Source organism: Cupressus sempervirens, chromosome 8 (genome assembly GCF_028749045.1).
Source record: "Cupressus sempervirens isolate cs-2001-9-10 chromosome 8, ASM2874904v1, whole genome shotgun sequence".
Taxonomy (NCBI): Eukaryota; Viridiplantae; Streptophyta; class Pinopsida; order Cupressales; family Cupressaceae; genus Cupressus; species Cupressus sempervirens.
This window is the reverse complement of record NC_143125.1, coordinates 791,257,126-791,283,830: the sequence shown is the minus strand read 5'-3', so window position 1 is coordinate 791,283,830 and position 26,705 is coordinate 791,257,126. Positions and strand designations below refer to the sequence as shown.

The 26,705-nt window shown below is 38.4% G+C and overlaps 1 protein-coding gene across 2 annotated transcripts in view; it reads left to right on the top strand.

Annotated features, from left to right (window-relative positions):
• Positions 1-26,705, top strand: part of EMB2777 (Sas10/U3 ribonucleoprotein (Utp) family protein) — an 84,606-nt gene that overhangs the window by 35,814 nt on the left and 22,087 nt on the right. For both annotated transcript variants that reach the window (XM_089795353.1, XM_089795352.1), the window contains 6 exons: positions 14,217-14,301; positions 14,390-14,569; positions 14,774-14,956; positions 15,044-15,133; positions 15,256-15,407; positions 15,554-15,698. In XM_089795353.1, the coding sequence (XP_089651479.1) occupies positions 14,217-14,301; positions 14,390-14,569; positions 14,774-14,956; positions 15,044-15,133; positions 15,256-15,407; positions 15,554-15,698 (835 nt within the window). The remainder of the gene's footprint in view (positions 1-14,216; positions 14,302-14,389; positions 14,570-14,773; positions 14,957-15,043; positions 15,134-15,255; positions 15,408-15,553; positions 15,699-26,705) is intronic.

The window sequence follows — 26,705 nt, the reverse complement described above, 5'->3', positions numbered from 1 at the left end:
TTATTGAGTTGCATTATTATAACAATGTTTATATTATTATAATAATGACTTAAGGAGATATTTCTAAAAACCAAGTTGGAAAGTTTCTAGTGTTGAGTTCTTTTGGGAAACTTTCACCTTTTCTGAAGGGGAATTTTATAGAAACTTTTTCCAACGAAAAGCTTATAAATGAGAGCTCTTTTCATTGGGAAAAAGCACGCTTGATTATATATTTGATTTTGTGCCTTCGTGGCTTTTTTTTGGGTTCTTAACTTGTATGCCCTTGCTGATGTATAAGAGTTTGGAAATTCTTTTGCAATTTAGCTGCTGAGGTATAGCTAAGTTTTCCCAACTTCTCCACTGTTTATCACTGTAGCTGAGAAGTGTTTTCATTCCACTGCTGAAGTATGGTGGACTTGATATTTGCTAGATATTTTCTCCTACTGTTTCTTACTGTGCCTTGGAGATCAGAGTTGAGGACATAGTTTGATTAGTGGTGGAATTCAAATGAGATCATTCACATTCCGAGAAATTGAAAATTGGTGTTCGAATTAGTCTGAGAAGTCTGTTGTTAGCTCCCCATAGGTCACGTGGGGTATCAAATCTGCACTGGAATTTAGTCTAAGTGCTGGACGACTATTCCTTTGTTACTTGCAATTAATTCTTGAGGAAATCACAGGGTTGTGAGAGTTGCGTTTGGAGATTGGTTGGGTTACGACTAGACTAGTGGCTCCTGTGATAACCGGCTGGGTCAAAATTGCCCATGGCTTAATCTATTTGGTGTTGGCGGCCTATATTATTCATTGTGACACTAAATCCACCATCAATGATCAACATTCTCTGCGTTGGTTTGGTAATTTAGAACGACAACAATATGTATGAGCGGACCGGCCAGTGGTTCTGTCCAAATCAGCAGATTGAAATCCGCAAAGAACAAATCAGGTTTTCATTATTTTAAACGTTGGACATTTTGATTTTAATAATTGTCAAAAAACTCATCTTTCCTTATCAATAATTTTCAAAGTAATTGTAGGAGTTGAATGGTTATATTCAGTATTTGCCATGTACTCATGATATCTATTGAAAAATTAAATAAAACAAAGACATACGGAAATATTGTTCATTGACACTGGTAATTCTATTGGAGCATACTTAGAGTCTTTGCAGCCATCCTCAAATCCTCTATAGCAAATGAATGTGCTAACTATTATTACAATCGCATAATGTGATCCATGTTAGAGTTAGCTACAAGCATACCATCAACCTATAAATATAAAATAATGTAGCTGTCATCATTCATCCTCAAAATAAACACAATGGTCTGAATGACACTGAGTGTCCATGCCCATTCATAAAATTGTCAAATTTGATATACTATTGTCAAGGTGCTTGCTTCAAGCCATAGAAACTTTTTTTGAATCTATACACTAAATTCTTTTTACCTTTGACTTCAAATCCCTGTGGTTGTTCCATATGATTTCTCCATCCAAATCACCATGAAGAAAAGTTGTTTTAAAATCAAGCTCTTACAAGTGCAAATCTTAAGTAGCCATAATATTTAAACCAATAGGAATAGAAGTCATTTTAATTATTGGAGAAAATATCTCATCAAAATCAATGCCCTTTTCTGTTTAAATCTTTTTACAACTAACTTGGCTTTAAATTGTTACATCCATCCCTTTCTTTCAACTTGTATACCCATTTATGCTGTAAAGCCCTTTTATTTGCAGGTAATTTACATAAATTCCAAGTATGATTTTTTAGCAAGGAGTCCATTTCTTTTGTCATTGCAGACTCCCACTAAACCTATGTATTAACTTGCATAACTTCATCATATCCTTCTAGTTCACCAACATATGTTAATAAAATAAATTACGAGGGAAATCTTTCTGGAGGTCTAGTTAGCCTTGTTGACCGTTTAACTTTCATTGGGGTTTTGGTATTGTTGTTGTTGTTATGGAGCATAAGGGACTGTTGAAACACCACCCTTTTGAGTATCATCCAACACTACATAATCATTTTATTTCTTCTCATGTTGCTGCAATAAATGTTTGTATAATAGTTTCTCATTGAATATGATCTGCTTTTTACTATTTTATGATTTTCAAAATCCCAAAGTCTATAGCCAAATTCATCAATGCCATATCCAACAAATACACATTTCTTAAATTTAGCTTTTAACTCGATTCTATTTTCAGAATCTATATGTGCAAATACTTTATAATCGGATGTTCTAAGAAAAGAATAACTCACCTTCTTACTTGTTCTGTTAATAACCAGGCTCCTTGCACACTCCATTATTCTCCCATTTACTCGTTCAACCACTCCATATTCTTGCGAGTCCTTGGAACAACATTCTGCCTACAAATACCATTAGAGGAGCAATAATCTTCAAACTCTTTGCTGTAATACTCACCATCATTATCAGATTTGAGACATTTTAGTGTTTTAGGAGTCTCATTCTCAACTAAGCTTTTCCATTTCGTAAAAGTTTTAAATCCAACAGATTTTTATCAAAGGAAATAAACCCATACTTTTCTACTTGCATCATCAATGAATGTAACATAATACAAAGAGCCACCAAGGAAAGATACCTGAGTTGGTCCCCATACATTTGTATGCACAAAATCTAATTTCTCATTTTTCTTTTCCTTCCCACACTTCACAAAACTCACTCTCTTTTGTTTTTTCCATAAATGCAACTTTTACAAAAATCCACATTGACACATTTTAGACTTGGTAAAACATCCATTGAATGAAGTAATTTCCTACCTTTTTCACTCAGGTGCCGAAGTCTGTTGTGCCACAGTGCTGTTTCAGAATCTACAACAATTGTTCAATGTTCTTTCTCTCAACTACAACTGTTCCTAAACACAAATTTTTCTCTAAAACAATTAAAGTAGAAGTAACAATATCCTTGTACAAAGATATAAGGTGCCTACTTTCACACTTTTTGCTACTACTAAGGAACCTTGTGAAACTTTCCAATTTTTATCATTAAAAGTAATTGTGCAACCCTTATCACTAAATTGTCCTACTGAAATTAAATTCCTACTCAATCTTGGAACATGTCTTACCTCTTGTAGTAGCCAATGATTCCTATTTTGCAACTTAATCTTAATCCTTCCCTTTCCAATATTCTAATAGGGTTCATTTCTCCCAAATACACTAGCCGAAAATCCCCTTGACATAATCAAGAAAATAATTTCCATGGGTGTAGCATTAAATAGAGCTTTTGAATCTAAAACCCATGAATCATCAACATTTTCTAAGGAAAGAAGCAAAGCATCCTCGTCCAATTTATTACTTACCACATTTGCCTCAATTATTTCCTACAATCTTTCTTCTTATAATTTGGTTTCACACAGTACCAACAATATCTTGGTCCCTTGGGTTGAGACCTCTTTCCTTTTGATTTTCCTCTTGATTTTCCACGATTTTTAGAATTGTTTGCTCTCTCATTCATTCTGTCATTACTTTGTGCATTCAAGACACTAACTGATATAAATCCACCTGAGGTTTTCCTACAAGTTTCCTCACCCAGAATAACATCAATAACATCATCAAATTTTAGGGTATTAGAACCAGAAGCATAGTTACTCATAGCCATTACCAAGAAATACTAGCTTTCAGAGAAAGAACACAGAGTCAAGAGAGCCCTAATTTCTTCATCAAAATTGTCACTAATAGACGATAACTGATTGGTAATTGTATTAAACTCATTTAAATGATAAACAACAAATCCACCTTAACCATCTTCATATTAAATAAATGCTTCACGAGAAGTACCTTGTTTGAAGTGGAAGACTTTTGATACAACTTTGCTAGGGTTTCGATCAACTCTTCAATTGTCTTTGCTTTTGTAATATTAAATGCCACCGATTATGCTAGGCACAAACGAATACGTCCAAGTGCCTTCCTATCGAAAATATCCCAGTTGTTATTTGATATATTTGGGTCCTTGGATTCTCCTCCCAGTGGCTGTCATAAATCATTTTGATAAAGATAGTCCTCTATTTGCATTTTCCATAATTGAGAGTTCTGCCCATTAAACTTCTCAACCTTTAGCGTACCATCGTCTACCATTGCTCCTACTTAATTGTAAGACTCACACTAAACCAAGAAAGTTTCTTGTAGAGGATAAATGAAACAACCTCGCTTTGATACCACTTGATTAGAGAGATAGAAATAACAATTACATGAAAATTTAACCAATATCACAAAGGAATAAAGCATAGATAAATGAATGAGAGACAAAGTTTTAACGTGGTTCACCCAACCTTGGGATAGGGTTGGGTAATAAAACCCCTACCATAAAACGCCACATATTGCCCTTCCTCCCTTCCTAACCTTCCCTTACTTCCTTCCCTACCCTTCCTAGCATGTACTCTTCACTCTCAAAACAAGCTCAACTCTACAACAGTGCAACTCTCCACTCTCCAAATAGGGTCCACCAAATGGTGAGTCCAATAATATTATCAAGTAAATTCAACTTGTAATAATTTCAATCTCCCTTACAACTCAATACCGCTGTAAGAGCTAATATATTCACCTTAGAAAACCCTAACCCTAAGCTAATATTATATAACTTATGTCGGCTTAACAAGTTAATTCTAAATATACTTGACGAGTCAACCTTGGGAAATGGTTGATGAGTCAAGCTCGGGAAATCCTTTACCAATTAAACCAAATTTTTTGTTTTGGGTCGATGCCTTGAACCCCACGGGTTATGAGAAGTGTACTGTACTTCCTTAATCCAATACTTTCTTGATCAATCACCACAAATTAATAAACTCAAAATGAAGGGTTGCTTGTGCTACAACCCTCTCCCAATTTCTTCATCCAGCAATACAGGAAGCGCTTGCATCTTTTAATTCACCTCTTTTGGAGCATTTGGACACAAGTTATTGTCATGGCTAGGAATGTTTGCAATATGGTATTTGGGAGAATTGATTACTCCATTAAGCTTCTCCAAGCCCAAACTATAAAATCACGCTCTTTGCAATTAGTTTTAAGAGTAACGAGACTCGACGAGTCATCTGAGTCGGCGAATCAAGTTACCTCAGCTGGGTCAAAATGACCCATGATCCTGACTCGGCGGGTCAACTGGACTGACATGCCCGACTCATCTGACTCGTCTGGTTTTTAATTTTTGTTTTCAAAATTTTCTTAATAAATCTAAAGTTTACCTTTATACTTATGTAATCAATGTATTTTATGTATGTGATCAAATTACCTTCTATTTCATGATGTTATTGTGTCTTTAAGCTTTATTCAATGATAGGTGCATGAAATTTTTGTAAATACTAAAAACTCTCTAAATTTCAAGGGTTTTGTCACTTTGTCGAGTCAATGTCGAGTCACTGGCGAGTCCAGGCCGGGTCACAAGTTGAGTTACCCTTGTCGAGGCCGGGTTGGGTCTGAGTCTCGTTTCTTTGGTTCAACACAAATATTTCTTAGTGGGGTCACAACTTTTAGGGGGTATAGTTCCAATTGATTGATTTCCAATTTTAGTTCGAAATTATGCAAAGTTGGATGCCTTTGTATACCATCTAAAAGATTAATAAAAATAAAAATTTAGAGTTAAAAAAAATTCAGGATTTTGAGCATGATTTAGAAAAATAATGATGTAAATGTATTTGATAAATTGAAACATACTATATTAATAAGTTAGCTAATTAGCAACTGACTTAATGAATTTGACAAAAAATGTTATTTTACCCTAAAATATAAACCCTATATTTAGAAAAAATATCAAATAAACAGCTTGATTTACATAAACTTGTGTAAACGAACAATATTTTCACATAAACTTATTTCTTTGCAATTAAGTTTGTAAATTATACATGTTATAAAAAATGCAACATTCTAGAAATATATATGCTTGAAAAAAACCAAAAAAAACACACACAACTGCTTTTTGATTACCCTAAAGAATCCTTTCAATTTGCCCAACAATGTTGAAATGCTATTGTATGTTTACCGTACTGGTAAAGAAATCAACGCATCCAGACAATGGAACAGAATACAAAATTATATTCGCATATGCCAGATTATACATTAGGCTTCATAATATTCGTAATAGTAGATGATTCATGATTTACAATGATCCCAGACGGGATATAAATACTATCTGCCGAACCTTCTCGAAAAAGTCCGTCGGCCACAAACATTATGTCCGCTACAAACTATTTACCCGTCGGCTACAAATTACAAAACACCGACGACAATCATTCCGTCGGCTCCAGAAACACCGTCGGAACCATCCAGTCGGCTGACACCATCCCCCCCAAAAAAGAAAAGTTGTCTCCGGACGACAATTACAAAATATTTGAAACAAATTAACAAACAAAATACATTAATAGAGTGACTACAACAAAAATCTGCTTTTGTCACATCACTTCCACATTCATCCCGTTACATCTGTAGCCTCTGCTAACACAATACTATCTCCTCAATGAAGCTGACCTTGATAGCCACCCATGCTGCTTTCTCTGCTTTCAATTTCCTCGGTACCCTGAGCCAAGTGTCGCTGCGCTGCCTCCAACTGGATGATTAGCTCCTCCCGAGCTTTCTATGCATCCACCAAGACAGCCTCCCGGCCAACACCTACTCCCAGTGCCTCTGGTACACAAAAAGTCCATACTTGCAACAACTTCAACTCTTCTCAACTGGTTAGATTCCCACGACTGATATCTGCAACGACTGGGGGTCCAGGGGGCAATGCCCTCGGCGGGGTTGAGGGGTAGCGCCCTCGCGAGGTCCTGGGGCAGTGCCCCAGGTGCGCTGCAGTTCAGGGTGGGGTCGAGGGAAAATGCCCCTCGCCGTCAAGACCAAATTAGCAGTTCGCAACCCACACAGAAATGCACGGAGCACACCATCTTTGTCATTTTCTGTCGACTCTACACTCTTTCTGGCAACCACTGATGCGTCCCCTTCCCTTTGGCACCATCTGTAACTCATTCTGAACAACTTGAATCTGTTGTTTTTTTTTTTTTTTTTTTACTGCTTCCTCTTTCCTGCTCCTCACAAAACCCTGAGCTTCTGCTGCTTATACGTATATAGGTGGACGGAAGAACTCTGCACGTCGGATTTCTCCAGCACCTCTTCGTGGGAAAGAATTCTTACCAAGAACTTTCGCAACTCCTGCTGTTGTTGATCCTTCCCCGAGCCCATTTCATTATGGATGGCTAAGAAAATCGAAATACACCAAAGGTCTGTGGTGCTGAAAGAAACTGTGAATTTCGTGGTTTTAAAACAACCCCGCGGGTTGCTTCCACAGACAAGACAAGCGGTAGGTAGTCGATCGTGGGGCAAACTCCCACGGAGAAGTGCCCGCGGGCCATCTCCCGTGGACATGTGCCCATGGGACTCTCCCGCGGAGAGTTGCCCGCAGGGCTCTCCCACGGAGAGTTGCCCGCGGACATGTGCCCGCGGGGTCAGTAGCCTCAGCTTCCCTGCGGGCTCTCCCGCGGCCTGCTTTTTTTTTTTTCGATTTTTTTTTTTCCAATTTTAAAAAAATTTTTTTTTTTCGTTTTTTTTTTTTTGACAAAAATAAAATAAAACAAAAAGACAACACCTTAATTTTGCCTCCAGGCGTCGCCATTCTGCAACGACGACGGAGTTAGCTGGCCATTCTGTGATAGTGACGGAGTCTTCCTGGCACCATATATTTGCAATTTAAATCCGTTGACTACCGGAGGCACCTCTTGCTCGTCCAATGTCTCCAATTTTATCACCCGATTGTCGCCGACCTCCTAGGTTTGATATGGTCCAACCCATCTTGCCTTAAACTTTTCCTGTTTGATTTCATCCTGATCGTCGTACTTGAGTACCAACTGCCCTGGCTGAAACCTACTGAGTTTGTCATGCCACGCCTTATATCTGTTTTGTGTTACCTCCATCGCCCACTGTGCCTGTAGTCCTCACACATCTAACTTATTTCCTTGCTATCCGTACCCTTCAAGTAATTTTATGGTGCGATGCATTCTTTTCCTCCTGTGCGGTCCGTTCACCGTGTACCGAATGGTGGGATCTTTCTTTTTTCTGGGTCTGTATTGTATGTCCTTCCCTTCTTCAGCCGTAACCTCCTTTGCGTCATCTGCTTCTCTGTATTCCTCTGGACACTCATTTTCCTCCTTTTTCTCACCTTCGTCGACCCTTAGCATAGTACAACTCGAAAAGATTTCGTAGTCTTCTATCTGCCAGTGGTAAAGGCCATTCACCGAGTCCAGGTCGTCGTTATTCGATCCTCCGTCAAGTCTCAATACTCCTTCATCCGGTTCGATTCTCCTCTTTCCTTCGTCATCACTTTCGCCTTCACTGTCAGAATCTGACGATGCTGCCTCCTCGCCGACCAATTGCGTTTGCAGGTCAATTATGAATCTTTTGCCTCCGCGCTCCATTGATAGGGTATTTCGTTTCCAATCATGTTTTACTTTTGCTTGCACCAACCAATCTCGTCCCAGAATAGCATCATATCCTTTTCTTTTCAATGGAATGACCACAAAATCCAATAAAAATGGTTGCGTACCAATGGTTACCGGTTGCGCTTTCAAGATTTCCAACGGTTTGATTCCATGTTGGTCTGCCGTGAGCAACTGGAATGCAGGTGGCCACAATGTCGGCTTTCCCAACTTTTTCCAAGTATCCTCCGGTAACACATTCACGTCGGATCCTCCGTCGACAATTGTGTCTGTCAGAACCTTTCCCAAAATCTCCATCTCGATGACTGCCGGATGCCTTCCCGTTGTGAGTGCCAGAAGCATTGGGTCGGTTGTCGTCGTCGGACTACTGTACCTTCCTGTCCTCCGTTGCTTGCTGAAATGGTGTATGATTTAGAATGGCCGTCCGTAATTGGGGCATTGTGAGAAGGAGGTCACTTATCTTGACCGATATTTCTGTTTGTAAGATCTGTCATACAATGTTTTATTCGGCGAAGTTCTTTGCCAAGGTGCCGGTGATGTCCTTCAATCGAGATGTTTCCGCCGACAATGCCTTTGCAATTTCTGCCTGTGCTTCCCCCAATTTTCTTTTTTCCTCCGCTTGCCTCTGTGTAATTGCCAGAACCTCCTCTACATCCGTGCCGACAGTGATTAAGTTTACTCCAGACTTTGGACACTTGGAATCTTTGTGATCGCCGGGTCCGCACCATCTGCATAATAATTTTGGTGTGTTTGCTGTTGTACAAAATCCCACACAAAATGACCCCACAAATTACATGTTCGGCATTGAACGATCGACCGTTCATTTGCATCATACTGGGTTTGACTTCGGCTCCCATTATTATTGTTATTGTTCGCATTGTTGTTATTTTGCCCTCTGCTATTATTCCTGTATCCTCCGGATGTGGCACCTGCGCTATTCGTATTTCCGCTACTGCTCGACGGGGAAGCCTCCTGTGTAAGAAACACCTGTGGAGATCCTCTTGTCTTCATGTTAAAGGGGCACTCCTTTGTCGAATGGCCCATGATCTGACAAATGTCGCAGAATTGGTTCTTTGGACACGATCCTTTAGTATGACCGTCGGTCTTACACTCCGTGCACCACAATTCACTGCCTTTTGGCTCCTTCTGCATGTTTTTAACTCCATCATGCGAACCATATCTTTCTGTAGGGCACGAAGCGTCTTGCTACTGCCTTTGTCGTCGCTGCTATCATCTTCGGCAGGCTCGTCGTCATCAGAATCAGAGGAGCTAGTTTTTTTCTTCTTTGTCTTCTGCTCACTTTCAAGGTCCAATGCTCTGTTATACGTGTCCACATATGACGACGGTGGCACAATTTTCATTTTCCTCCGCAACTTTGAGCGTAGGCTGTCCACGAACCATCTTTTTTGCAATCCGTCCGTTAGCTTGCTTTCCATTTTATTTATTAAGTCTTTTAATCTCCTGGCGTAGACGCGGATAGTTTCGTGCTTCCCCTGTTTGGTATTGAAAATCTCTGCTACGATTTCATTATCATCCCGCAAGAGTTTAAAATCCGCTAGGAACTCCTTTTTAATGTTATCCCAGCTATTTAGCTTTTGTGGATTCGTATCCAAAAATCAATCAATCGCCACACCCCGTAAGGTTGCCGGAAATTGCCTGACCCATTCGTTGGCATCTGTGATTCCATTTGCCTGCCAAATCGTCTCACATGTCTTACAATGTCGGATGGGGTCGGCTGTACCATCGCCCTCAAACTTCGGCAGCTTTTTTTGGGTCCCGCCATCACAACACTGGAGGTCTGCACTCCCACACCGGAGGTCTGCACTCTCACACTGACGGTCGGCACTCCCACACCGACATTTTGAACTCCCACACCGGCAGTCTGCACTCCCACATCGGCAGTATGAACTCCCACACCAGCGGTTTGCACTCCCGCACGGGAGGTGTCGACAGCTGCGAACCTTGGTGAGGAAGAAGGATCTTCTGAAGTTGTTTCCCGCGGAAGTCTATCTCGGACGAAGAGGTCAGTCCACGCTTGTGCTCCCTCGGCACTGCGAGCCGTGCGAGTTGATGCTCTTCCGTCTGAATTTTCTTCCGTTGGCGAACACAAATTCAAGAACTCCTCCCGTGCTTCTTCCACCAATTCCACCCGTTGCTGAGTCTCCTCCAACAATTCTTCGGCGCTCCGGTTTCCGTCAGCAATCTTCTGAAATCTCCGTCGGCATTCAGCTTGCTGTGCAAGAATTAAATTCTCTTGCACAGTACGGGTTCCATCTTTTTCTTTGACCATATTCCGATCTTTGTTAAGCTGATTTGGCATTAATCTTCATTCCTCCCACCTTCCAGATTCATAAGGCAACGGTGCCAAATGTTTATCGTACTGGTAAAGAAATCAACGCATCTAGACAATGGAACAAAATACAGAATTATATTCGAATATGCCAGAACATACATTAGGCTTCATAATATCCGTAATAGTAGATGATTCATGATTTACAATGATCTCAGACGGGATATAAATACTATCCGCCGGAACCATCCAGTTGGCTGACATTGTACATTTTAAGAATTGGTCTATATGGCTTTCAAAGCCACAAATTCACATTTTAAAACTTCTAAACCATTTTTTTTGCCACAGCCCCCCATGTGGCATGCATTTTTGTCGTGGGATCAACCCTGATCTTGCAAAGATTTGTGGAGAACACGTCGAACGAACTTCATTTTATTTTTCTATTCCTAAAAAACTATTCTCCTATGTCGATACATTCATTTTTAATATGCTAATCACACTGTTGGGGCTGCACCCTTTGTATTAATTAAAAACGTTTCCTTTGTATTTATCAAAAAGCTTTTACATTTACCCAATGGATCAATGCCTTCAAAAGATACATATCTACCCAGTGATATACAAACTATTGTCAAAATGCCACCTCTTAACAAGCAACAACATAGAACCATTCTGTTAATCTAGAGACAAAATGGAGAAGAACTTCCTAGGAAATGCTACAATCTCTGCTAAGTTAACTTAGCACCCTTCTGTTAAGCTGCCATATTTACGAATTTAAGCATTATAGACTGATATGTATGATATCATATTTGGACCTCTCAAGAATACTACAAAATTTGAGAGCCAAGCAAACTCTATCATATCAAAAATTAAACAAAAGGAACCTTCTTGCTCTTACAGACTGTCACACTGGGATTCACTTGCAGCCATTTCTAGTGGGTACTACCATGTTTGGCCTTTCTTCACAACAGCCAACCGAGCCTTATATGCACAAAATTTGGGCCACAATTGGCATGCTCGTCCAGAGCAACATCTAGGTTGTTCTCAGCTAATCCAAACCCTCCACCTTCTTCAACTGTAGCTACATAAACTTTGTTTCTTCTTCTTCAGCACTATCTAAATCCTCTTGTTTGAGATACTTTTGCAGCCACCTGTCATCCGAATTTGGAACCAGATGTGACATCATTTTAAGAAATAACACGCTCCTATCCAGCGCTAATCTCCTCCTAGGGAGAGTTGAGTGATTTTGGGAGTGGATTAATGAACCTATTGCAACCTCTCTCCCATGGCTTCTTGCACATTGTCCTTGCAATCACCTTTGACCAACTCACATCCAATACTGTAGCTTGAAATATAGCTGAGATTATTTGTGTTCACCCTATGTTGGTGACTCATCTTCAAAAAATTGACCCCACACACCATCCTCACTGAATGGATGATTGGGCCATGGTTTGTCTTAAAACCATGCTTTGTTCTCTTGTCAGACACTTCCCCCAGGAACACCATTGGTCTCTTCTTGCTCACCAAATACAATGGGCTATCTATAGATGTCACACTCTGCTCACTATCGCAATTCAATAGCTATGACTCACCAATTTGATGCCCTTTAAGTAGTGAATAAGCATACGGTGCATTGTCCTTCACCTCACACACGTCTCTGAAATTTTTTCAATTTAGCAATGAATGTTTTGACACCTTTGTCATTTCAAGTGCCGTTGGTTAGTAATGGAGTGGTTGTTCAGCCTAGGGACTTCAAAGTTGCGTGATATCACCACAAATCCTTGAGCTGACGGAGAAACCATGTGCTGTATTGTCCATAAAGCCAGCCACCTTAGACTTAACATAGGCCTCAACCACCGTCTGCCTCCTTTATTGTTACCATAAGCTTCACACTGCCACTCCACGAAGGAAGATCATATCTAGGATTGAAGTGTTGATGGTAGTATTTTGAAGTGGAAGTTACATCTCCTGGGGCATCCTCACCGTATCGCATTCTCTCCCTTTGTAGACCATGTAGTCAATGAGTGACATCTGACAAAAGGTCAACACCATTATTTGTTGCATATATTTTGTTATTGCCCAGATTTAAGGGCTTGTTGGAGGTTATAAGGTATTGAAAATTGTAGAGATATCCCTATATTAGCCGTATGAACTCTCATGTACAGATCCACAACATGAAATTACCAATTTATGCCAGAAAATTGCCACAAAACTCCCTTTTCAAAATCATAGCTTCTGGTTGTGATAATTAATTTGAGAAATCATTAACTAGGGAGCTTGCTGGAAGTAGTGGAGATTTTTTATTGAACTGTAGTGATAAGAGAAAAATGTTTTCAGGTTGTGTTGAATTTGTGACTCTCTTTATCATATCATTTTTTTTCTCTTAACGGTTCATATCCTACCTCATTTTCAATGCTTGAACATGGATGTGAGTCTGCTATAAGGAGATGTAGCATTTTTTTAATCCAAACTTGGCTGTGTTGGAGGTGTGAGGATTATGGACAGGAGTTAAGGTCAGAATCCTGGGTAGTCTCGATATTACTGGATTTTAGATGCCATAAGCCAGTCGCAGCTGTCTACCAAGAAGGATGTGGCTTGGGAATAGAAAACACCAATCTTTTTTCTGAGGTCAAATAGTGCACATAACAAACATGGAAGGTTATACAACACTTAGCAAACCTATGTCGATGCCAACCAACTGTGGTCAATGGACAGTTTGTCTTGGCAGTGCAAACATATGGACTACATCAGATGATTACACAATCTCCGTGGGTACTCATTTGTCTAATATTATTAACATGTAGATATTGATGTAAACTGTATTTGGTGTTGCTTGTAGTAAATGTAATGAGAATCAAAATGTAGTATGCCTATCCACTTGCTATTATCGTGTCTACGAGGATTTCTATTTGTGTGAAGTAAGAAGTGCCATAATTGCGATTCTCAAACACCAAACTGTTAATTATTCTTCTTGGTAATTGTTTTACAAATTACCATCAGCTGCAGCCAAAATCGCAAGACAAGCTATTAGGAAATTTTTGTGGGGGTTCTATAAAAGATATTTTTGCAAGGATGCATCAAAGATGTGCCATTAACTAAGGCGAGAGCCTACAACGCAACGGTAAATTGAGCCTGTCATCGGGGAGGTCTTTGGTTCGAATCTACTAGAGATTAACACAATAATAATTAATCTTAACAATAATAAAATAAATCATCTAGGCTTTGGCCGATTACCAATAAAAAAGAAATGTCATTAAGTAATTCAAATTGTGATCAGATCTTTGAGTTTATTAATTGGTAAATATTTTAGTACATTTAAATTGCCAAATTTTAAGGTGTGAAGTATGTTTCAGGGAGCATAGATATCTGTCATTTGCTCTCTCTCTCTCTCCCTCTCTCTCTCTCTCTGTCTCTCTCTCTCTCTATTACACTTCTTGCGCATGAAGTCAATGTAACTGTAGTGGCTGTTAATAACCTAATTCAAATTCTTCACATTTTATGCCTAACTTTAACATCCTTTCTAGTGATGCTCCAGAACTAGTTGGACTGCTGTCAGAATTCCAAGATGGACTTGATCAGCTAAGAAATGTTCAGCCTTTGTTAGAGAAGGTAAAACTTGGTAATGTTAGAAAATGTTATGCTTACTGATATAATTGGGAGTAGAAATTCTGAATGCCTCTTTTCTTGTGGGGTATAGATGAAATTAAATAAAAATGCTACTAAGGAAGGCCTCAATTATCTGGAGGTGAAGCAACTTGTGCTCCTGTGTTACTGCCAGTCAATAGTTTTCTACTTACTTTTAAAAGCAGAAGGCCATTCCGTTCGAGACCATCCTGTGATTGCCCGGCTTGTTGAGATACGAAACATAATGGATAAGGTTTGACAATGGTGCTAATTGTTACTTTTTGTTAATCAATGACTTTTGACTGGGATTGTTAGACCTAATGAAATGCTACTAGTATATTATTTGTGCAAAGTTGGACTAATAATTTTCAATCAGATGTTGATTTTGGCATTGACTTTTTTTTTTTCCAGTTTTGTTTGAAAATATCTTTGATTTTAAAATTGTGTTTTTAAACAGATTCGGCCAATTGATACTATGCTGGGGAACCAGATAGAAGTGTTGCTTGAGGACGATAACGGTGTCTTAGTCGAGAGTGCTACAACAAATGCTGTTACAAACTCAGGTTTGGTTGATGCTGTTTTGTCAGAAGTGAAAACAGTTCCCTTTGCAGGGAAGTCCAAGACAGATGAAACTATTCAAGTAGGCTCCCTAAACTATAACTGTCCTGTTGTTAATTTAGGGGATTCTTTCTCCATATTATTTACTTTAAAAAAGTTTCAATTTTAGGTGCAGGGTCATGAAGATGAGAGTGAATTATTAAATGGTCTAACACCAGCAACTAATAACATGAAGATGACAAGTAATGTGAACAAAGAGGTATGCCCGAAGGACATTCTGTATTGCCAATTTTAATGATACACTATATTCGATATTCCTTCATTGCAGGGTGTATCTTATTTTGAAAACTGTGATTAACTGCACACTTTAAACATATTCAGGCAAAGGAAACATTTGTAGCTGAAAGTAAAGAAATGCTTAAAGAAAGAGTAAAGCTTGAAGCTTACATGAAGCAATTGAAGGAAGGACTTAGTAAAGTTCTTCCGAAACATGGCAAAAAGGATCACAAACATCTAAAGCATTCAAGAAATGGGTAGGACAATGCCCCTGCATAATATTTGACTGATTAAGTTATAATTTCTGCATATGTAGATGAGTGGGTCATATGATCGGCCTTTTAACATCTTGGAAGACTGATAAATTGTGATTTATCACACACTTCATCTTCTTCTTCTATAGGCTTCTCGATACATTGGACGACTTTGATGATGATGTTGCTGATCTGACCACAAGACAAGAAGATAAGTCAAATCTTGTTAGTCTGCAGCAGCCTAGAAAGCTTTCTCAGCTGGTTGCAGAAGCTGGCAGGATAAAAAAACGAAAGGTAATGTTTCTTTCAGATAAATTTGTGTTTGGTACAAAATTTCTTCTCTTGGTAGGACCGTAGGGATCTTATGTTTTAATTATTCTACTTGTTTAGTTCTTTGTATTCCGCTCAGATTTGCCAGTGGTCCTTTTTACAATTATTTAATGAGATTTGACACCAGGTTTGATTTTTGAGGACCAGTTATAGACAAGAAGAGTAAATAATTTATTTTCCTTTATGTGGAAACTTGACCGTGTCCAGATCTTGAACCTTGAAATATCTTAGAAAGACTAAATAAAGACATGAGTCAGGATAGTGAGAAGACAAAACTTTAAAAAAAGGCATTGCTTTCCATGCAGATAAGCCTAAGGAGAATAAGCAATTATTGTGCCTCCTTGTGATATTATGAACATGAGATAAAAGTCAGTTAAGTTGGAAGATGAGGCTTACTAGAGATCTATTGCTTTCAATGAGAAATAATAATGCTTTTATGTGATACTATGACAGATAAAATCCAGGCAGACATGCAACTTCTTTTTCTTGAAAAAATCAATGTGTGCTAGACAATCCAAATTTATTTATAAGAATACATATGTTTTGGTGAATTTTGCACACATTCAATCCAGATACATAAATGATAATAGATCTCATGGAGTCCTCGAGTCTTATTGTGAATGTTATTCCTTGGTGTGGATTTTTTAAATCTTGAATTACACCCATTGTAGACTTACCTAGCTGCAATGATCTGCATGTCACGTGCAAAAATGTCCATTTGTGGAAGTTTATAGATCTCAGTTTTGGATATTCTCTTTTAGATGAAGACCAGGTATCATTCTCTCTATGTTTGTGTAGAGCCAACATGGAACACCCCCATCAGCTTTGGAATTTAGACAAAGTGGAAGGTTTGGATTTAGGAATCATGCAACTGCTTAAAGGAAATTGTAAAGCCGAAGGTGCCATTGTTGATCAATGGGGGCCCATATGGAACAATATGTATTCTTAATGCCAACACAAGTTGATTTAATGGCCGTCTTAACCCTAAACATGCCTTCAACAATTAGAGGGAGAAAAACGATAGGCTTGATGAACTGCAATTATTATTGAACAATAATATAAATTAGTTTGAACAAAAATAAACAAACAGAATGGAAATGCAAAAAAAGTTGCAAGGAAATGCCAAATATTAACTATTTTTTTCCATTTTTTTTGGAAGGCAAAAGCTATATTCAGAAAAATAAAATTTGACTACCACCCAACCCTTGCTATTGGTTATCTACTGCTAACTTAAATATTAGAAACATACTAATATTTATAGTAGTTTACAAATAGATTACCATTAACTAATGATTACTATTAATTAATAATAGACTATAATCTATTATTGTAATACCCTCCCTTAATGCTTAATCTATGTACAACACCAAGCTGTCCTCTGAACTTGACAAACTTATCAGAACCAAGAGGCATGGTGAGAATGTCTGTAGTCTGATCTGTTGTAGGAACATATTGCAAGTCTATTGTCCCATCTTCAACCAGCTATTGAATGTAGTGACAGTGAACATCCACATGCTTGGTTTGCTCATGGAAGATTGGATTCCGTGCTAACTTGATAACGCCTTCGTTATCAACAAACTAAGTAGTTGGTCCTATTGGTGACATTTGCATATCCCCAAGCATCCGATGAAGCCAAACAACTTCACATGCTACTTTAACAGTCCCTCTGTATTTGGTGTCTGTAGAGGAGAGAGAAACTGCCCGTTGCTTCTTACTGGTCCATGTGATTGCACTGGATCCCAAACTGAAGATATATTTAGAAGTTGACTTTTTATTGTCAACAGAGCTTGCCCAATCGGAATCTGTGAACCCTCTGAGTCTAGGATTAGAACTTCGAAAATAAAGAAGTCCATAATCTGAAGTGCCCTTCACATAACGAAGCACAGGCTTTGTTGCCATCCAATGATCAGCCTTAGGAGCTGTCATAAAGTGTGAGATGTAGCTGATTGTGAAGCTAATGTTATGCCTAGTATCAAAGAGGTAGATGAGGCTGCCTACTAGTTGCTTGTATGTATTATCATCAACAGAAGGAGAATCAAACATGGCTGATAACTTGAGACCTTTCTCCATAGGGGTAGATGCAGGCTTGCAATCCTGCATACAGAATTTGTCTAACAGAGCCTTGGCATATTTGGACTGAGAGATGAATATACCAAAAGACTGTTGCCAAACCTCAAAACCTAGGCAATAATGCATGAGCCCAAGGTCAGTCATATCAAAGACTAGCATAAATTCTATTTGATTTCTTGAATCAAAGATGCCGAACTTTCAGTGATGATCAAATCATCCACATAAATGACCAGAAGGATGATGTCACTGTCAATAGTCTTGATGTACAAATTTGAGTTTGAAGAACTCCTCTTGAAGCCTTGATCATTGAGGTACTTATCAATTTTTATGTACCATGCTTGAGGGGCCTGCTTCAAGCCATAGAAAACTTTTACCAATCTGAGAACTTGATGGTCTTTACCGGCAACCTTGAAACTAGGAGACTGCGTTATGTAGACTTCATCATGGAGATCACCATTTAGGAAAGCACTTCGGATGTCCATTTGATGGACCTTCCAACCAAACTATGTTGCCATGGCTAGGACTAATTTGATGGTGCTCATCTTTGCAGTAGGAGCAAAGGTCGCCTCATAATCAATGCTCTGACGCTGAGAAAAGCCCTTCGCAACTAAGCAAGCTTTGTACTTATCCAAAGTACCATCATATTTGTATTTGATTTTGTAAAACCCATTTGTAGCCAATGATTTTCTTACCTGGTGGAAGATCATAAAGGACCCAGGTGTTATTCTTCAACAGGCTCTGGTGTTCAGATATCATGGCCTATTCCCACTCTGGAATCCCTTTAGCCTCGAAATATGTTTGAGGTTCAAACACACTGTGAATGTTGGCCATGAGAGCAAAGTTAACAGACTTTGTAGGTTTGCTCTTTTTTCGAGTAGTTCTCTCGTCAATGAGCTCATCATGACGAAGATCTGAAAGTTTCTTAGCCCACCACTTAGGCCGGAGAGGAGAACAATCAACATTAGTATCAGGAGATGCTTGGTGATCAAGTTCCTCATCAGAAGAATCAAGATCGAACTCAGGTGAAGCATCTACAAATTGAGGTGATCTTACAGGAGAAGCTGGAGGTGTTTGTACAGGGATCACTAGTATAACTGGAGCTGCAGGAGCTACTGAAGCCTTGCCATCAGGTGGACCTAATGGAAGCCTAACTCCCAAATCATGAGCCTTCATGGGCTGGTGTGTTGGATTAGGACAATAGAAATAGGCATGGAAGGTCCTCGCTACTCATCAAAGACTACATCACGAGTGTAGATTAGACTAGATATCTCAACATCGATCAAGCGGTAGGCTTTGTGAAGATTACTGTATCCAACAAGCATGCGTTTTTGACTCTTGGCATCCGACTTGGTGTGTGATGCATCAGGGATCCAAAAACCTTCTGGCGACTAATTCTAGATTTGTGACTTGTCCAAGTCTCTTCTAGAGTTTTACCTTTGACCGCCATTGTGGGTGATAGGTTCAACAGATAAACTGCAGTGTTGATTGCTTCTGCCCAGAACTTCTTCGGAACATGTCTGTGTTTGGGCATGGATCAAGCCATCTTGTTGATTGTTTTGTTCTGACATTCAACAACAATATTCTGTTGTGGTGTGGTTAATTGGCGTTTGATGCCATGAGTATCCAAGAAGCTAGAGAATGCATTAGAACAAAATTGCCCCCCCCCTTGTTTGATCTAAGAGTAATAATAGATTTCCCAGACTCTTTTTCAACTAAAGGTTTAAACTTCTAAAATACAAGAAATGCATCTGATTTCTTTTTAAGGAAATACACCCACATATTTCTATTGAAATCATCAACAAACAATAGAAAATACATGGACCCAAGAACAGAAAGAGTGGCCATAAGGCTGCAGATATTGACATGAACAAGCTGAAGTACCTTAGAAGTGCGCTGTGAATCGCCACTTGGGAAAGGTGTGCAATGTTGCTTCCCAGCGTGTCAAGCATCACAAACTCCAAGCTGTTGAGTGTGAATCTCTGGCTATCCAAGAACAAGCTCATCTTGAGCAAGCTATGAGAGATAATGCACATGTAAGTGCCCATATCGTTGATGCCAAAGTGTGCTAACAGAAGATCATCGAGCATCCATAGCTAAGTCCCGAGAAACACTAGAATCAGTAAGTTAGAAAAGACCGTAATCCTCAAGACCCACTACAACAGTAAACTTTTTTGCCCAATCAGTGATGGTGCACTGATGTGAACTGAAGGTGACATCCAAGTGTGGAGAATGTCACAATAGTTGATTGATTGAGAGTAGACTTAGTTCCATCCCTAAAACATGGTACACATCAAGGAAAATGAGATTTCTCCCAACAGACTGAATCTAAATGTTGCCTTTGCCGACAATAGTGGACTCTTCTCTGCCACCAAAAATAACAGAGTCCGAATAAGGCAAGTAGTTAGTGAACTAGTCTTAGCAGTGGGTGAAGTAACGAGAGGCACTTGAATCAATGTACTAGGAAGATGACTTGACATGATTTGCAGGACTTTTAGCCATGAAGGTGTAAAAGGAAGATGCATAGTGTGCTGTGCACTGTTCGCTTTTGGCTGCGAACCTGATTGCTTAGATTGTGCAGCTAAGCGTTTCCGACATTCAAACTTCATGTGCCCAAACTTGTGGCAATAGTTGCATTGAATGGTCTTTCGGGAGCTGTCTAAAGCGGGAGTAGAAGACTCTTGCCAAGACGAGACGACTGCTAAAACTTGCCTTTATCATTCTGAAATGATTTAGCAGCAAAGGCTTGCCCTATGGAGGTGGAGGTGGAGCTGCTCCCGAATTGTTGTTTCCACTTATCTTGCTGAAGCAGAAGTGTGCAGAGATCAATGAACTTCAGATCAACACCAGAAGACGTGATGTTGAGAGTCTTGATAAACTGCTCATAGGACTTAGGTAAACTTCGAAGAGTGATAACCACAATGTCCTTTTCCTCCATCTTGCGACCGATGACAAGCAACTGATCAAGAATTTCCTGAATCCTATTCAGGTGTGCCTGGAGCGAGGTTTTCTCATCCATGATAATAGAAAACAGAGTGTTCTTTAAGAAGAAATCTCTGCTTTTGTTAGAAGTCTAATGAGACCTTTGAGATGTGTCCATATCTCGACAGTTGTCTTGTCGGATGGAATTTGAGAGAGTTGATAATCAACCACGGATAATTTGAGAAGCATCATTGCCTCTCAATTATTCAGATTCCAAATATCTTGATCAGTAATAGGATCAAGCAGATGCTTCGTAACACCCAAAACAAGTTGATCAGTATTCCGATATTCAAAAATTGCAATAATCCGCTGCTTCCAAGTGCCATAATTTCGACCATTGAATTTGGAGTTGTGCTCGAGCAGAATGTTTGTCAAAGATGCCTTGTCACCTTTTTGAGTGGAAAATGTGAAAATCATAGAAGGCACGTTCTTTGAGGCAAAAAACTAGAAGACCCAGAAACTTTGGAAAGGGACACAAAAGAGAGCTCGAAAAACCCAGAAGGCATATGTTGTTGGTTTTTGGATCCGCTTGCTCAAAAATCGAGGCACCCTGAAAAATCTGATGACAACCTAGTTGAGCTCTCGAAAAACCCACAAAGGATTTGGAATCAATTTTTTTTCTAAGCTCAAAAATTAGAGTTTCGAAGAAAACACTAGTTGGCAGCCATTGAAGGTCGAATGTGCACAAAAATGAAGTTTTGTAGATAGAGAATGACTGGTTTGTTTTTCACAAAGAACTTCTTATTGAACAGAGACATCAGTTGAGTAGTGAAGAACTCACAATAGGCACGAACATGCAGGGCTCAGATGAAAATAAATAAGGCAGACTTGTTTTTTTTTTTTTCCAAGCATCACCAAGAAATCATGATTTCTGGGATTTGGGCATGAGCAGATGCAACGCGTTCATGAAGATCTCCACGAAATGTGATCAGATCGTGTGCAGACTGGGCTCCATTTGTGGCCATGATTGAAAGCCTTTAAAGCTGTGATTTGAAGCCTTTGAAACAGTTGTTTCCAAAAATATTAGACACGTGAATTTGTGACGTGATTTAGAAGAAACGAGCTCTGCAATAATTTCAGACTTGACCGGAGACCAAGACCTGCGATTTGCACAGAGGTTTTTTTTACCAGGATAGAAACCCTACGTGAGTTTTGGAGAAAAAACGTTTGAAATGGCTTTGAAAAATCTGAACAAATAGTTTCAAAAGACTGAGACCGAGAGTGAGATGAAGTAATTGGAAAATATTTGCTTGTTATTAACAGAGACCGAGAGGTCATTTTATACAAATGAATGGAACAATGTTTCCTTAGGAAACAATCGTAAAGAATAGAAACATTCTATTCTAGCTATCAATTATCTACAACTAACTTAAATATTAGAAACATTCTAATATTTACAGTAGTTTACAAATAGATTACCATTAACTAATAATTCTATTATTGTAATAATTTTAGGTTGAGCCAACTCTTTGTTCATATATTTCCTTATTAATTTGAGTCTACTAAACTTAGTTGCATATGTATCTTGCAATTTTTTTATTATGCTTCACACATGATATGATCCATTGGATTTCACCAAGATCCTATAATATGAGATTACCGCATCTACTAGTACAAGGATTCCAAACTAAAGTTAAGTGCCTATTCATGAGAAGTCTACCTACAACACATGATTTGCTGCATTATACATGCCTATTCATGAGAAGTCTACCTGCAAGAATATAATGTGCTGCATTATATGTGACTATAAATGTACAACATTTTCTTCAACCATCTTGGTCAAGAATTGCTCCAAAGTCTCACAAAAGAATTCATTTTTTGTTTTGTTTTTTGAAGCAGCGATAGATTTCAGAAACGTTGTGCCACTTCTAATAAATTGCTCAATTGGTTTAACAAAATAAAATCAATTGAGGAATAAGTAAAGAAATTTATCAATGTCCCATTTTTTCTCTATGTCCAATAGTTTGTCATGATGGTGCTACCCTTCTTAATATATATATATATATATATATATATCAAGCCTCACATTAATTATGCCATTCTATTGGAAGAGCACACAGGAAATACTCATGGGGTGAATCAGCACTTTAAGATTTTTAAACTCTAAAATACACGAAACCACATAAAACATAAAGAGAACAACCATTAAGGCAGAAACTTGAAATTGTCTGTGGAAAGCAACAGGTCAGAAAACAATGGCATACAGTAGCTTTCAGTAACAAAATGGGCACCAGCCCAATTTACAAAACTGCGCACCAACTCTCTTCAAAGCACCAACTCCGACCAGCTGAGGCACCAACCTCAGTTTGCGCGCCAACTAAAAAACTTTCAAACTAAAATCACATCCCTACACCTCTATATTCATTTTATACCCGGAACCTCCAATCAATCACCACTTGCAGCTTGTTTGATCACATCACGCTAAAGAAACCATACAGTAAGAAAATACTCATACACCCTCAATAACATACACAACTCTATCACATACCCACAACACCTTGTTTGTTCAATCCAACGAAGGCCAGCAGACCCGAACCAAAAATATAAATTTCCAGCAGATTGAGCCAGAAAATTCAAAATATTCTTTCACAGCCCTTAAACAAGCACCCAGGACACATCAAACTCTATGGCCTGGTGTGGTAGAATATTGATCAGCAAAAAGAATGTGCTTAAGCTATCTCCCAAAACCTACAATGAATAATTATCACCAGCAATGTTTCCCACCATTTCCCTAGTAATGATAACATCATTGTGTGTATTCAGTCACCTACATACGACTCTCTGACTCCAGATACAGCAGAAAGTCTCTCAATAAGTTAGTCGTCCAGACAGAGACATTTCAACCCAAAAAACCAAGAGGGAATCACTCATATTTTCAATCATAAATGCTATTTCATTGTCACACTATTACAACCTAATATGATAAAAACATCAATTGCTCCTTGTTTTAAATAATTCCAATGCCCATAACTCTAGATGCTGCTTGATATTTCTTTAGAAAATGACAATGGACAGCTGCTATATTTATAATAATAATGGAAATTGCTCCACTCCAAATCATTACAAAACTGCCCAACTCTCCTTGCTCCAACCATTACATGCTCGGTGGCCATAAAATCACAGGAATAAAAGGCTGAAGGTGCATATCTTATTTTGTAATGCTGCTGGTCTCATAACAGCTCCAGTCAATAATATCATTCCACATCATTTTAATCCCACACACATACTCAAATAACTATATAGGAATAAAAATAAAATGGATACCAAAAATGTCAAATAACCAAATAAAAACTAGTTTGCACCAACTTAGATGTGCAACCCGAAGACGGGCGATACCTAAAGAAGAGTGCTACAAAAGATGTTATTGCACGCAAGAAGTGGTGGAGACAAAATGGTATTACATCATAGAGTGCTCAGCCTACAACGATTGTCAGGTGAATTACATTGATATACTAAAAATGAACTACTTGAGAAATTTGTTTGACGAAGACAAGATTTTGAGGGTTTCAGATTTCCTAACCAAGATACACAACAAAAGACCCAAACAGAAGGAGAAAGAGATCTAATTAGCGGGGGCCTGTTGCTTTTGGTTTTCACTTGCTTGTTTTGTTTGTTGGCTATTCGTGGGTTCCAAAGGCTGTTTGGCCTCATGGACATTATTAAAAACTTTCATAATTTCATTCATTCATTCCTCATCAACTCTTTAATCTGCTCTCAAAATCACTTTAATCTGCTCTCAAAATCACTACACATCTGAAGAATAGTACTGCTCAATCATGACAAGGATAAGTACAGCACAACACTAAACACCATGCATTGATTCTCTCATGAAAAATGATTCCATTAATAAAAGCTCAGCATCTATTATCTTTCTGTAGTGTTAATTAACATATTTATCTTTTTGAAACAGCAAACAAATTGACTCTCTTATCTCAAACATGAAGACAAATTGCCAACAAACAGTTGGGAAGATCACCACCATATGCATGATCTTACTCTGAGTTTTAGAGATACAACTCCCTCTTATGATATAATTTGATTTTTTAGGTTATGTATTTAACTTTTTAACTAGAAAGCAGGCAAACCAAACCCATACCTGCACATACCTATGACATAGTTGTGATTATGAATTCAGATTTAAAAGGGAATGACACTAAGTTCACCCACTCAGCACCCACAAGAGATGATTAGGAAAATAACAACAATTCTTTTTAGTTGATGTGAATATTCAAGACATATAACAAATACACCCATGATTTGATGTAACAAACAGAACATCTAGGAATGATTGCAATCACAAAGAAAAATGATAATAAAGAAGGAATACATATGAATACAAAGTTTCAGAAGGTCTCCTTTATTTCCTGGACAAAATTTGGGAGTCCAAAGACTGTATCTTTGTACAAAATGACCATGGCCTCATGGAATTTGCGATATCTTCCTTTTTTACAGTGCTGGAACCAAAAATACCTCTTTTTGAGCATAGGCTTCAGATTTGGGGGCCTTTGATTCTAGCATCGGATTACCTTTTTAAGAAATCCCAATGAGTCTTTTTCATTTTCTAGGTAACTGCTTGTTGAAATTAATTACAAAATATGACTTTTAGCTCCCAACCCCTTCTACTTCTGAGAAATGTTGCGATAAATGGCCTTTCAGTTTTTGTAACCAAATTTAAAATCTTTTCACATTCCTGTAAACTATAGTGCTTATTTTATTAGCAAATTAAATCTTTGCTCAACTGGAATGAATATTTAAGGGAGAATGTTAGATCCTTCACATTTCTAGGTGCATCACCCTCATCCATAAAAGTTTGATAATCAGCTTCTTTTGTTGTTTTGAGTCTAGCCTTTGCTGATGTAAACAGAATGACAGACTAAAATCATATATAATTTTCAGGAGTAAACTGTAAAGAGGTGGACTCTCCATACATGTACAAACTTTACGGCTTCATTGTTTTCATTCTTCTGAAAACTTCAAAATGCCTTTTTGTAAATGGCAAAGCCTTCAAAAAATGGCTTCTTGAGTGCTGATCCAATTGGGGCTGCTGCAGCATTTGATATCTGATCTCTTCCATAAGAGATAGATCTCAACATTTCTTTTAGTGCATCTCTTGATAATTGGAACTTATCTCTGTTTCTTCAGATGAAGGCTTTTTGTAATCTTGAAGCTTAAGATTAGTCACAGACACATTTTCAGGTATAGAATTTCAATTCTCCATACTGCATGCCATTTCCTTGAGATATGTAGAGATACCATAGGGGTCAATGGTTATTGGGGTGCCAATCTTGAAGAATTCAAATTTTCTGAGGGCATTTCCAAAGGAACCTCAAGTTCATAGCAGTTGAAGGGAAGTCTGTTGTCTCCCAAATGGGATCATACTGGAGGTACCATGTTCTTAAGTGATATTATAAACTCATATGATTTAAACAACAAAAACACCATAAACATTAAAACTTGTAACCATAGCATCATGAATCGTGATCATACCATCATATGCTTCGAGTTCAATATCAAAGATTCAAAACATTAAAATTAAATCACAACAGCAAGTTCAAGTATCATTTTTTCAGGTTCAACTAATGGATTAAAAAATTGTTAATATTCTTCTTCTTCTTTGGCATTACTTGACCCAGCAATGAGAATTTGAAGCCAATATAAGGTTTTCATTTGCACCTTTTAGGGTCAAGGATGTCAAAACTTTATAAATTTTGCAAAAAAATGTCACTTGAATGACGTTTGCAGGTTTTAGTTTGTTGAAGTTCGTGCTTTCTTTGACCTGTTTGGGCATGGTTCGCCATGGTCTATTCTGACATTCAACAAGGTTGAAGGGACCTTGATTTTGAACCTTGCCTGAACCAACGGGCGAATTGGACCAGGACCAGGTACCAATTTGTACCCAAGCTGGTTCAACAGGATCTAGGG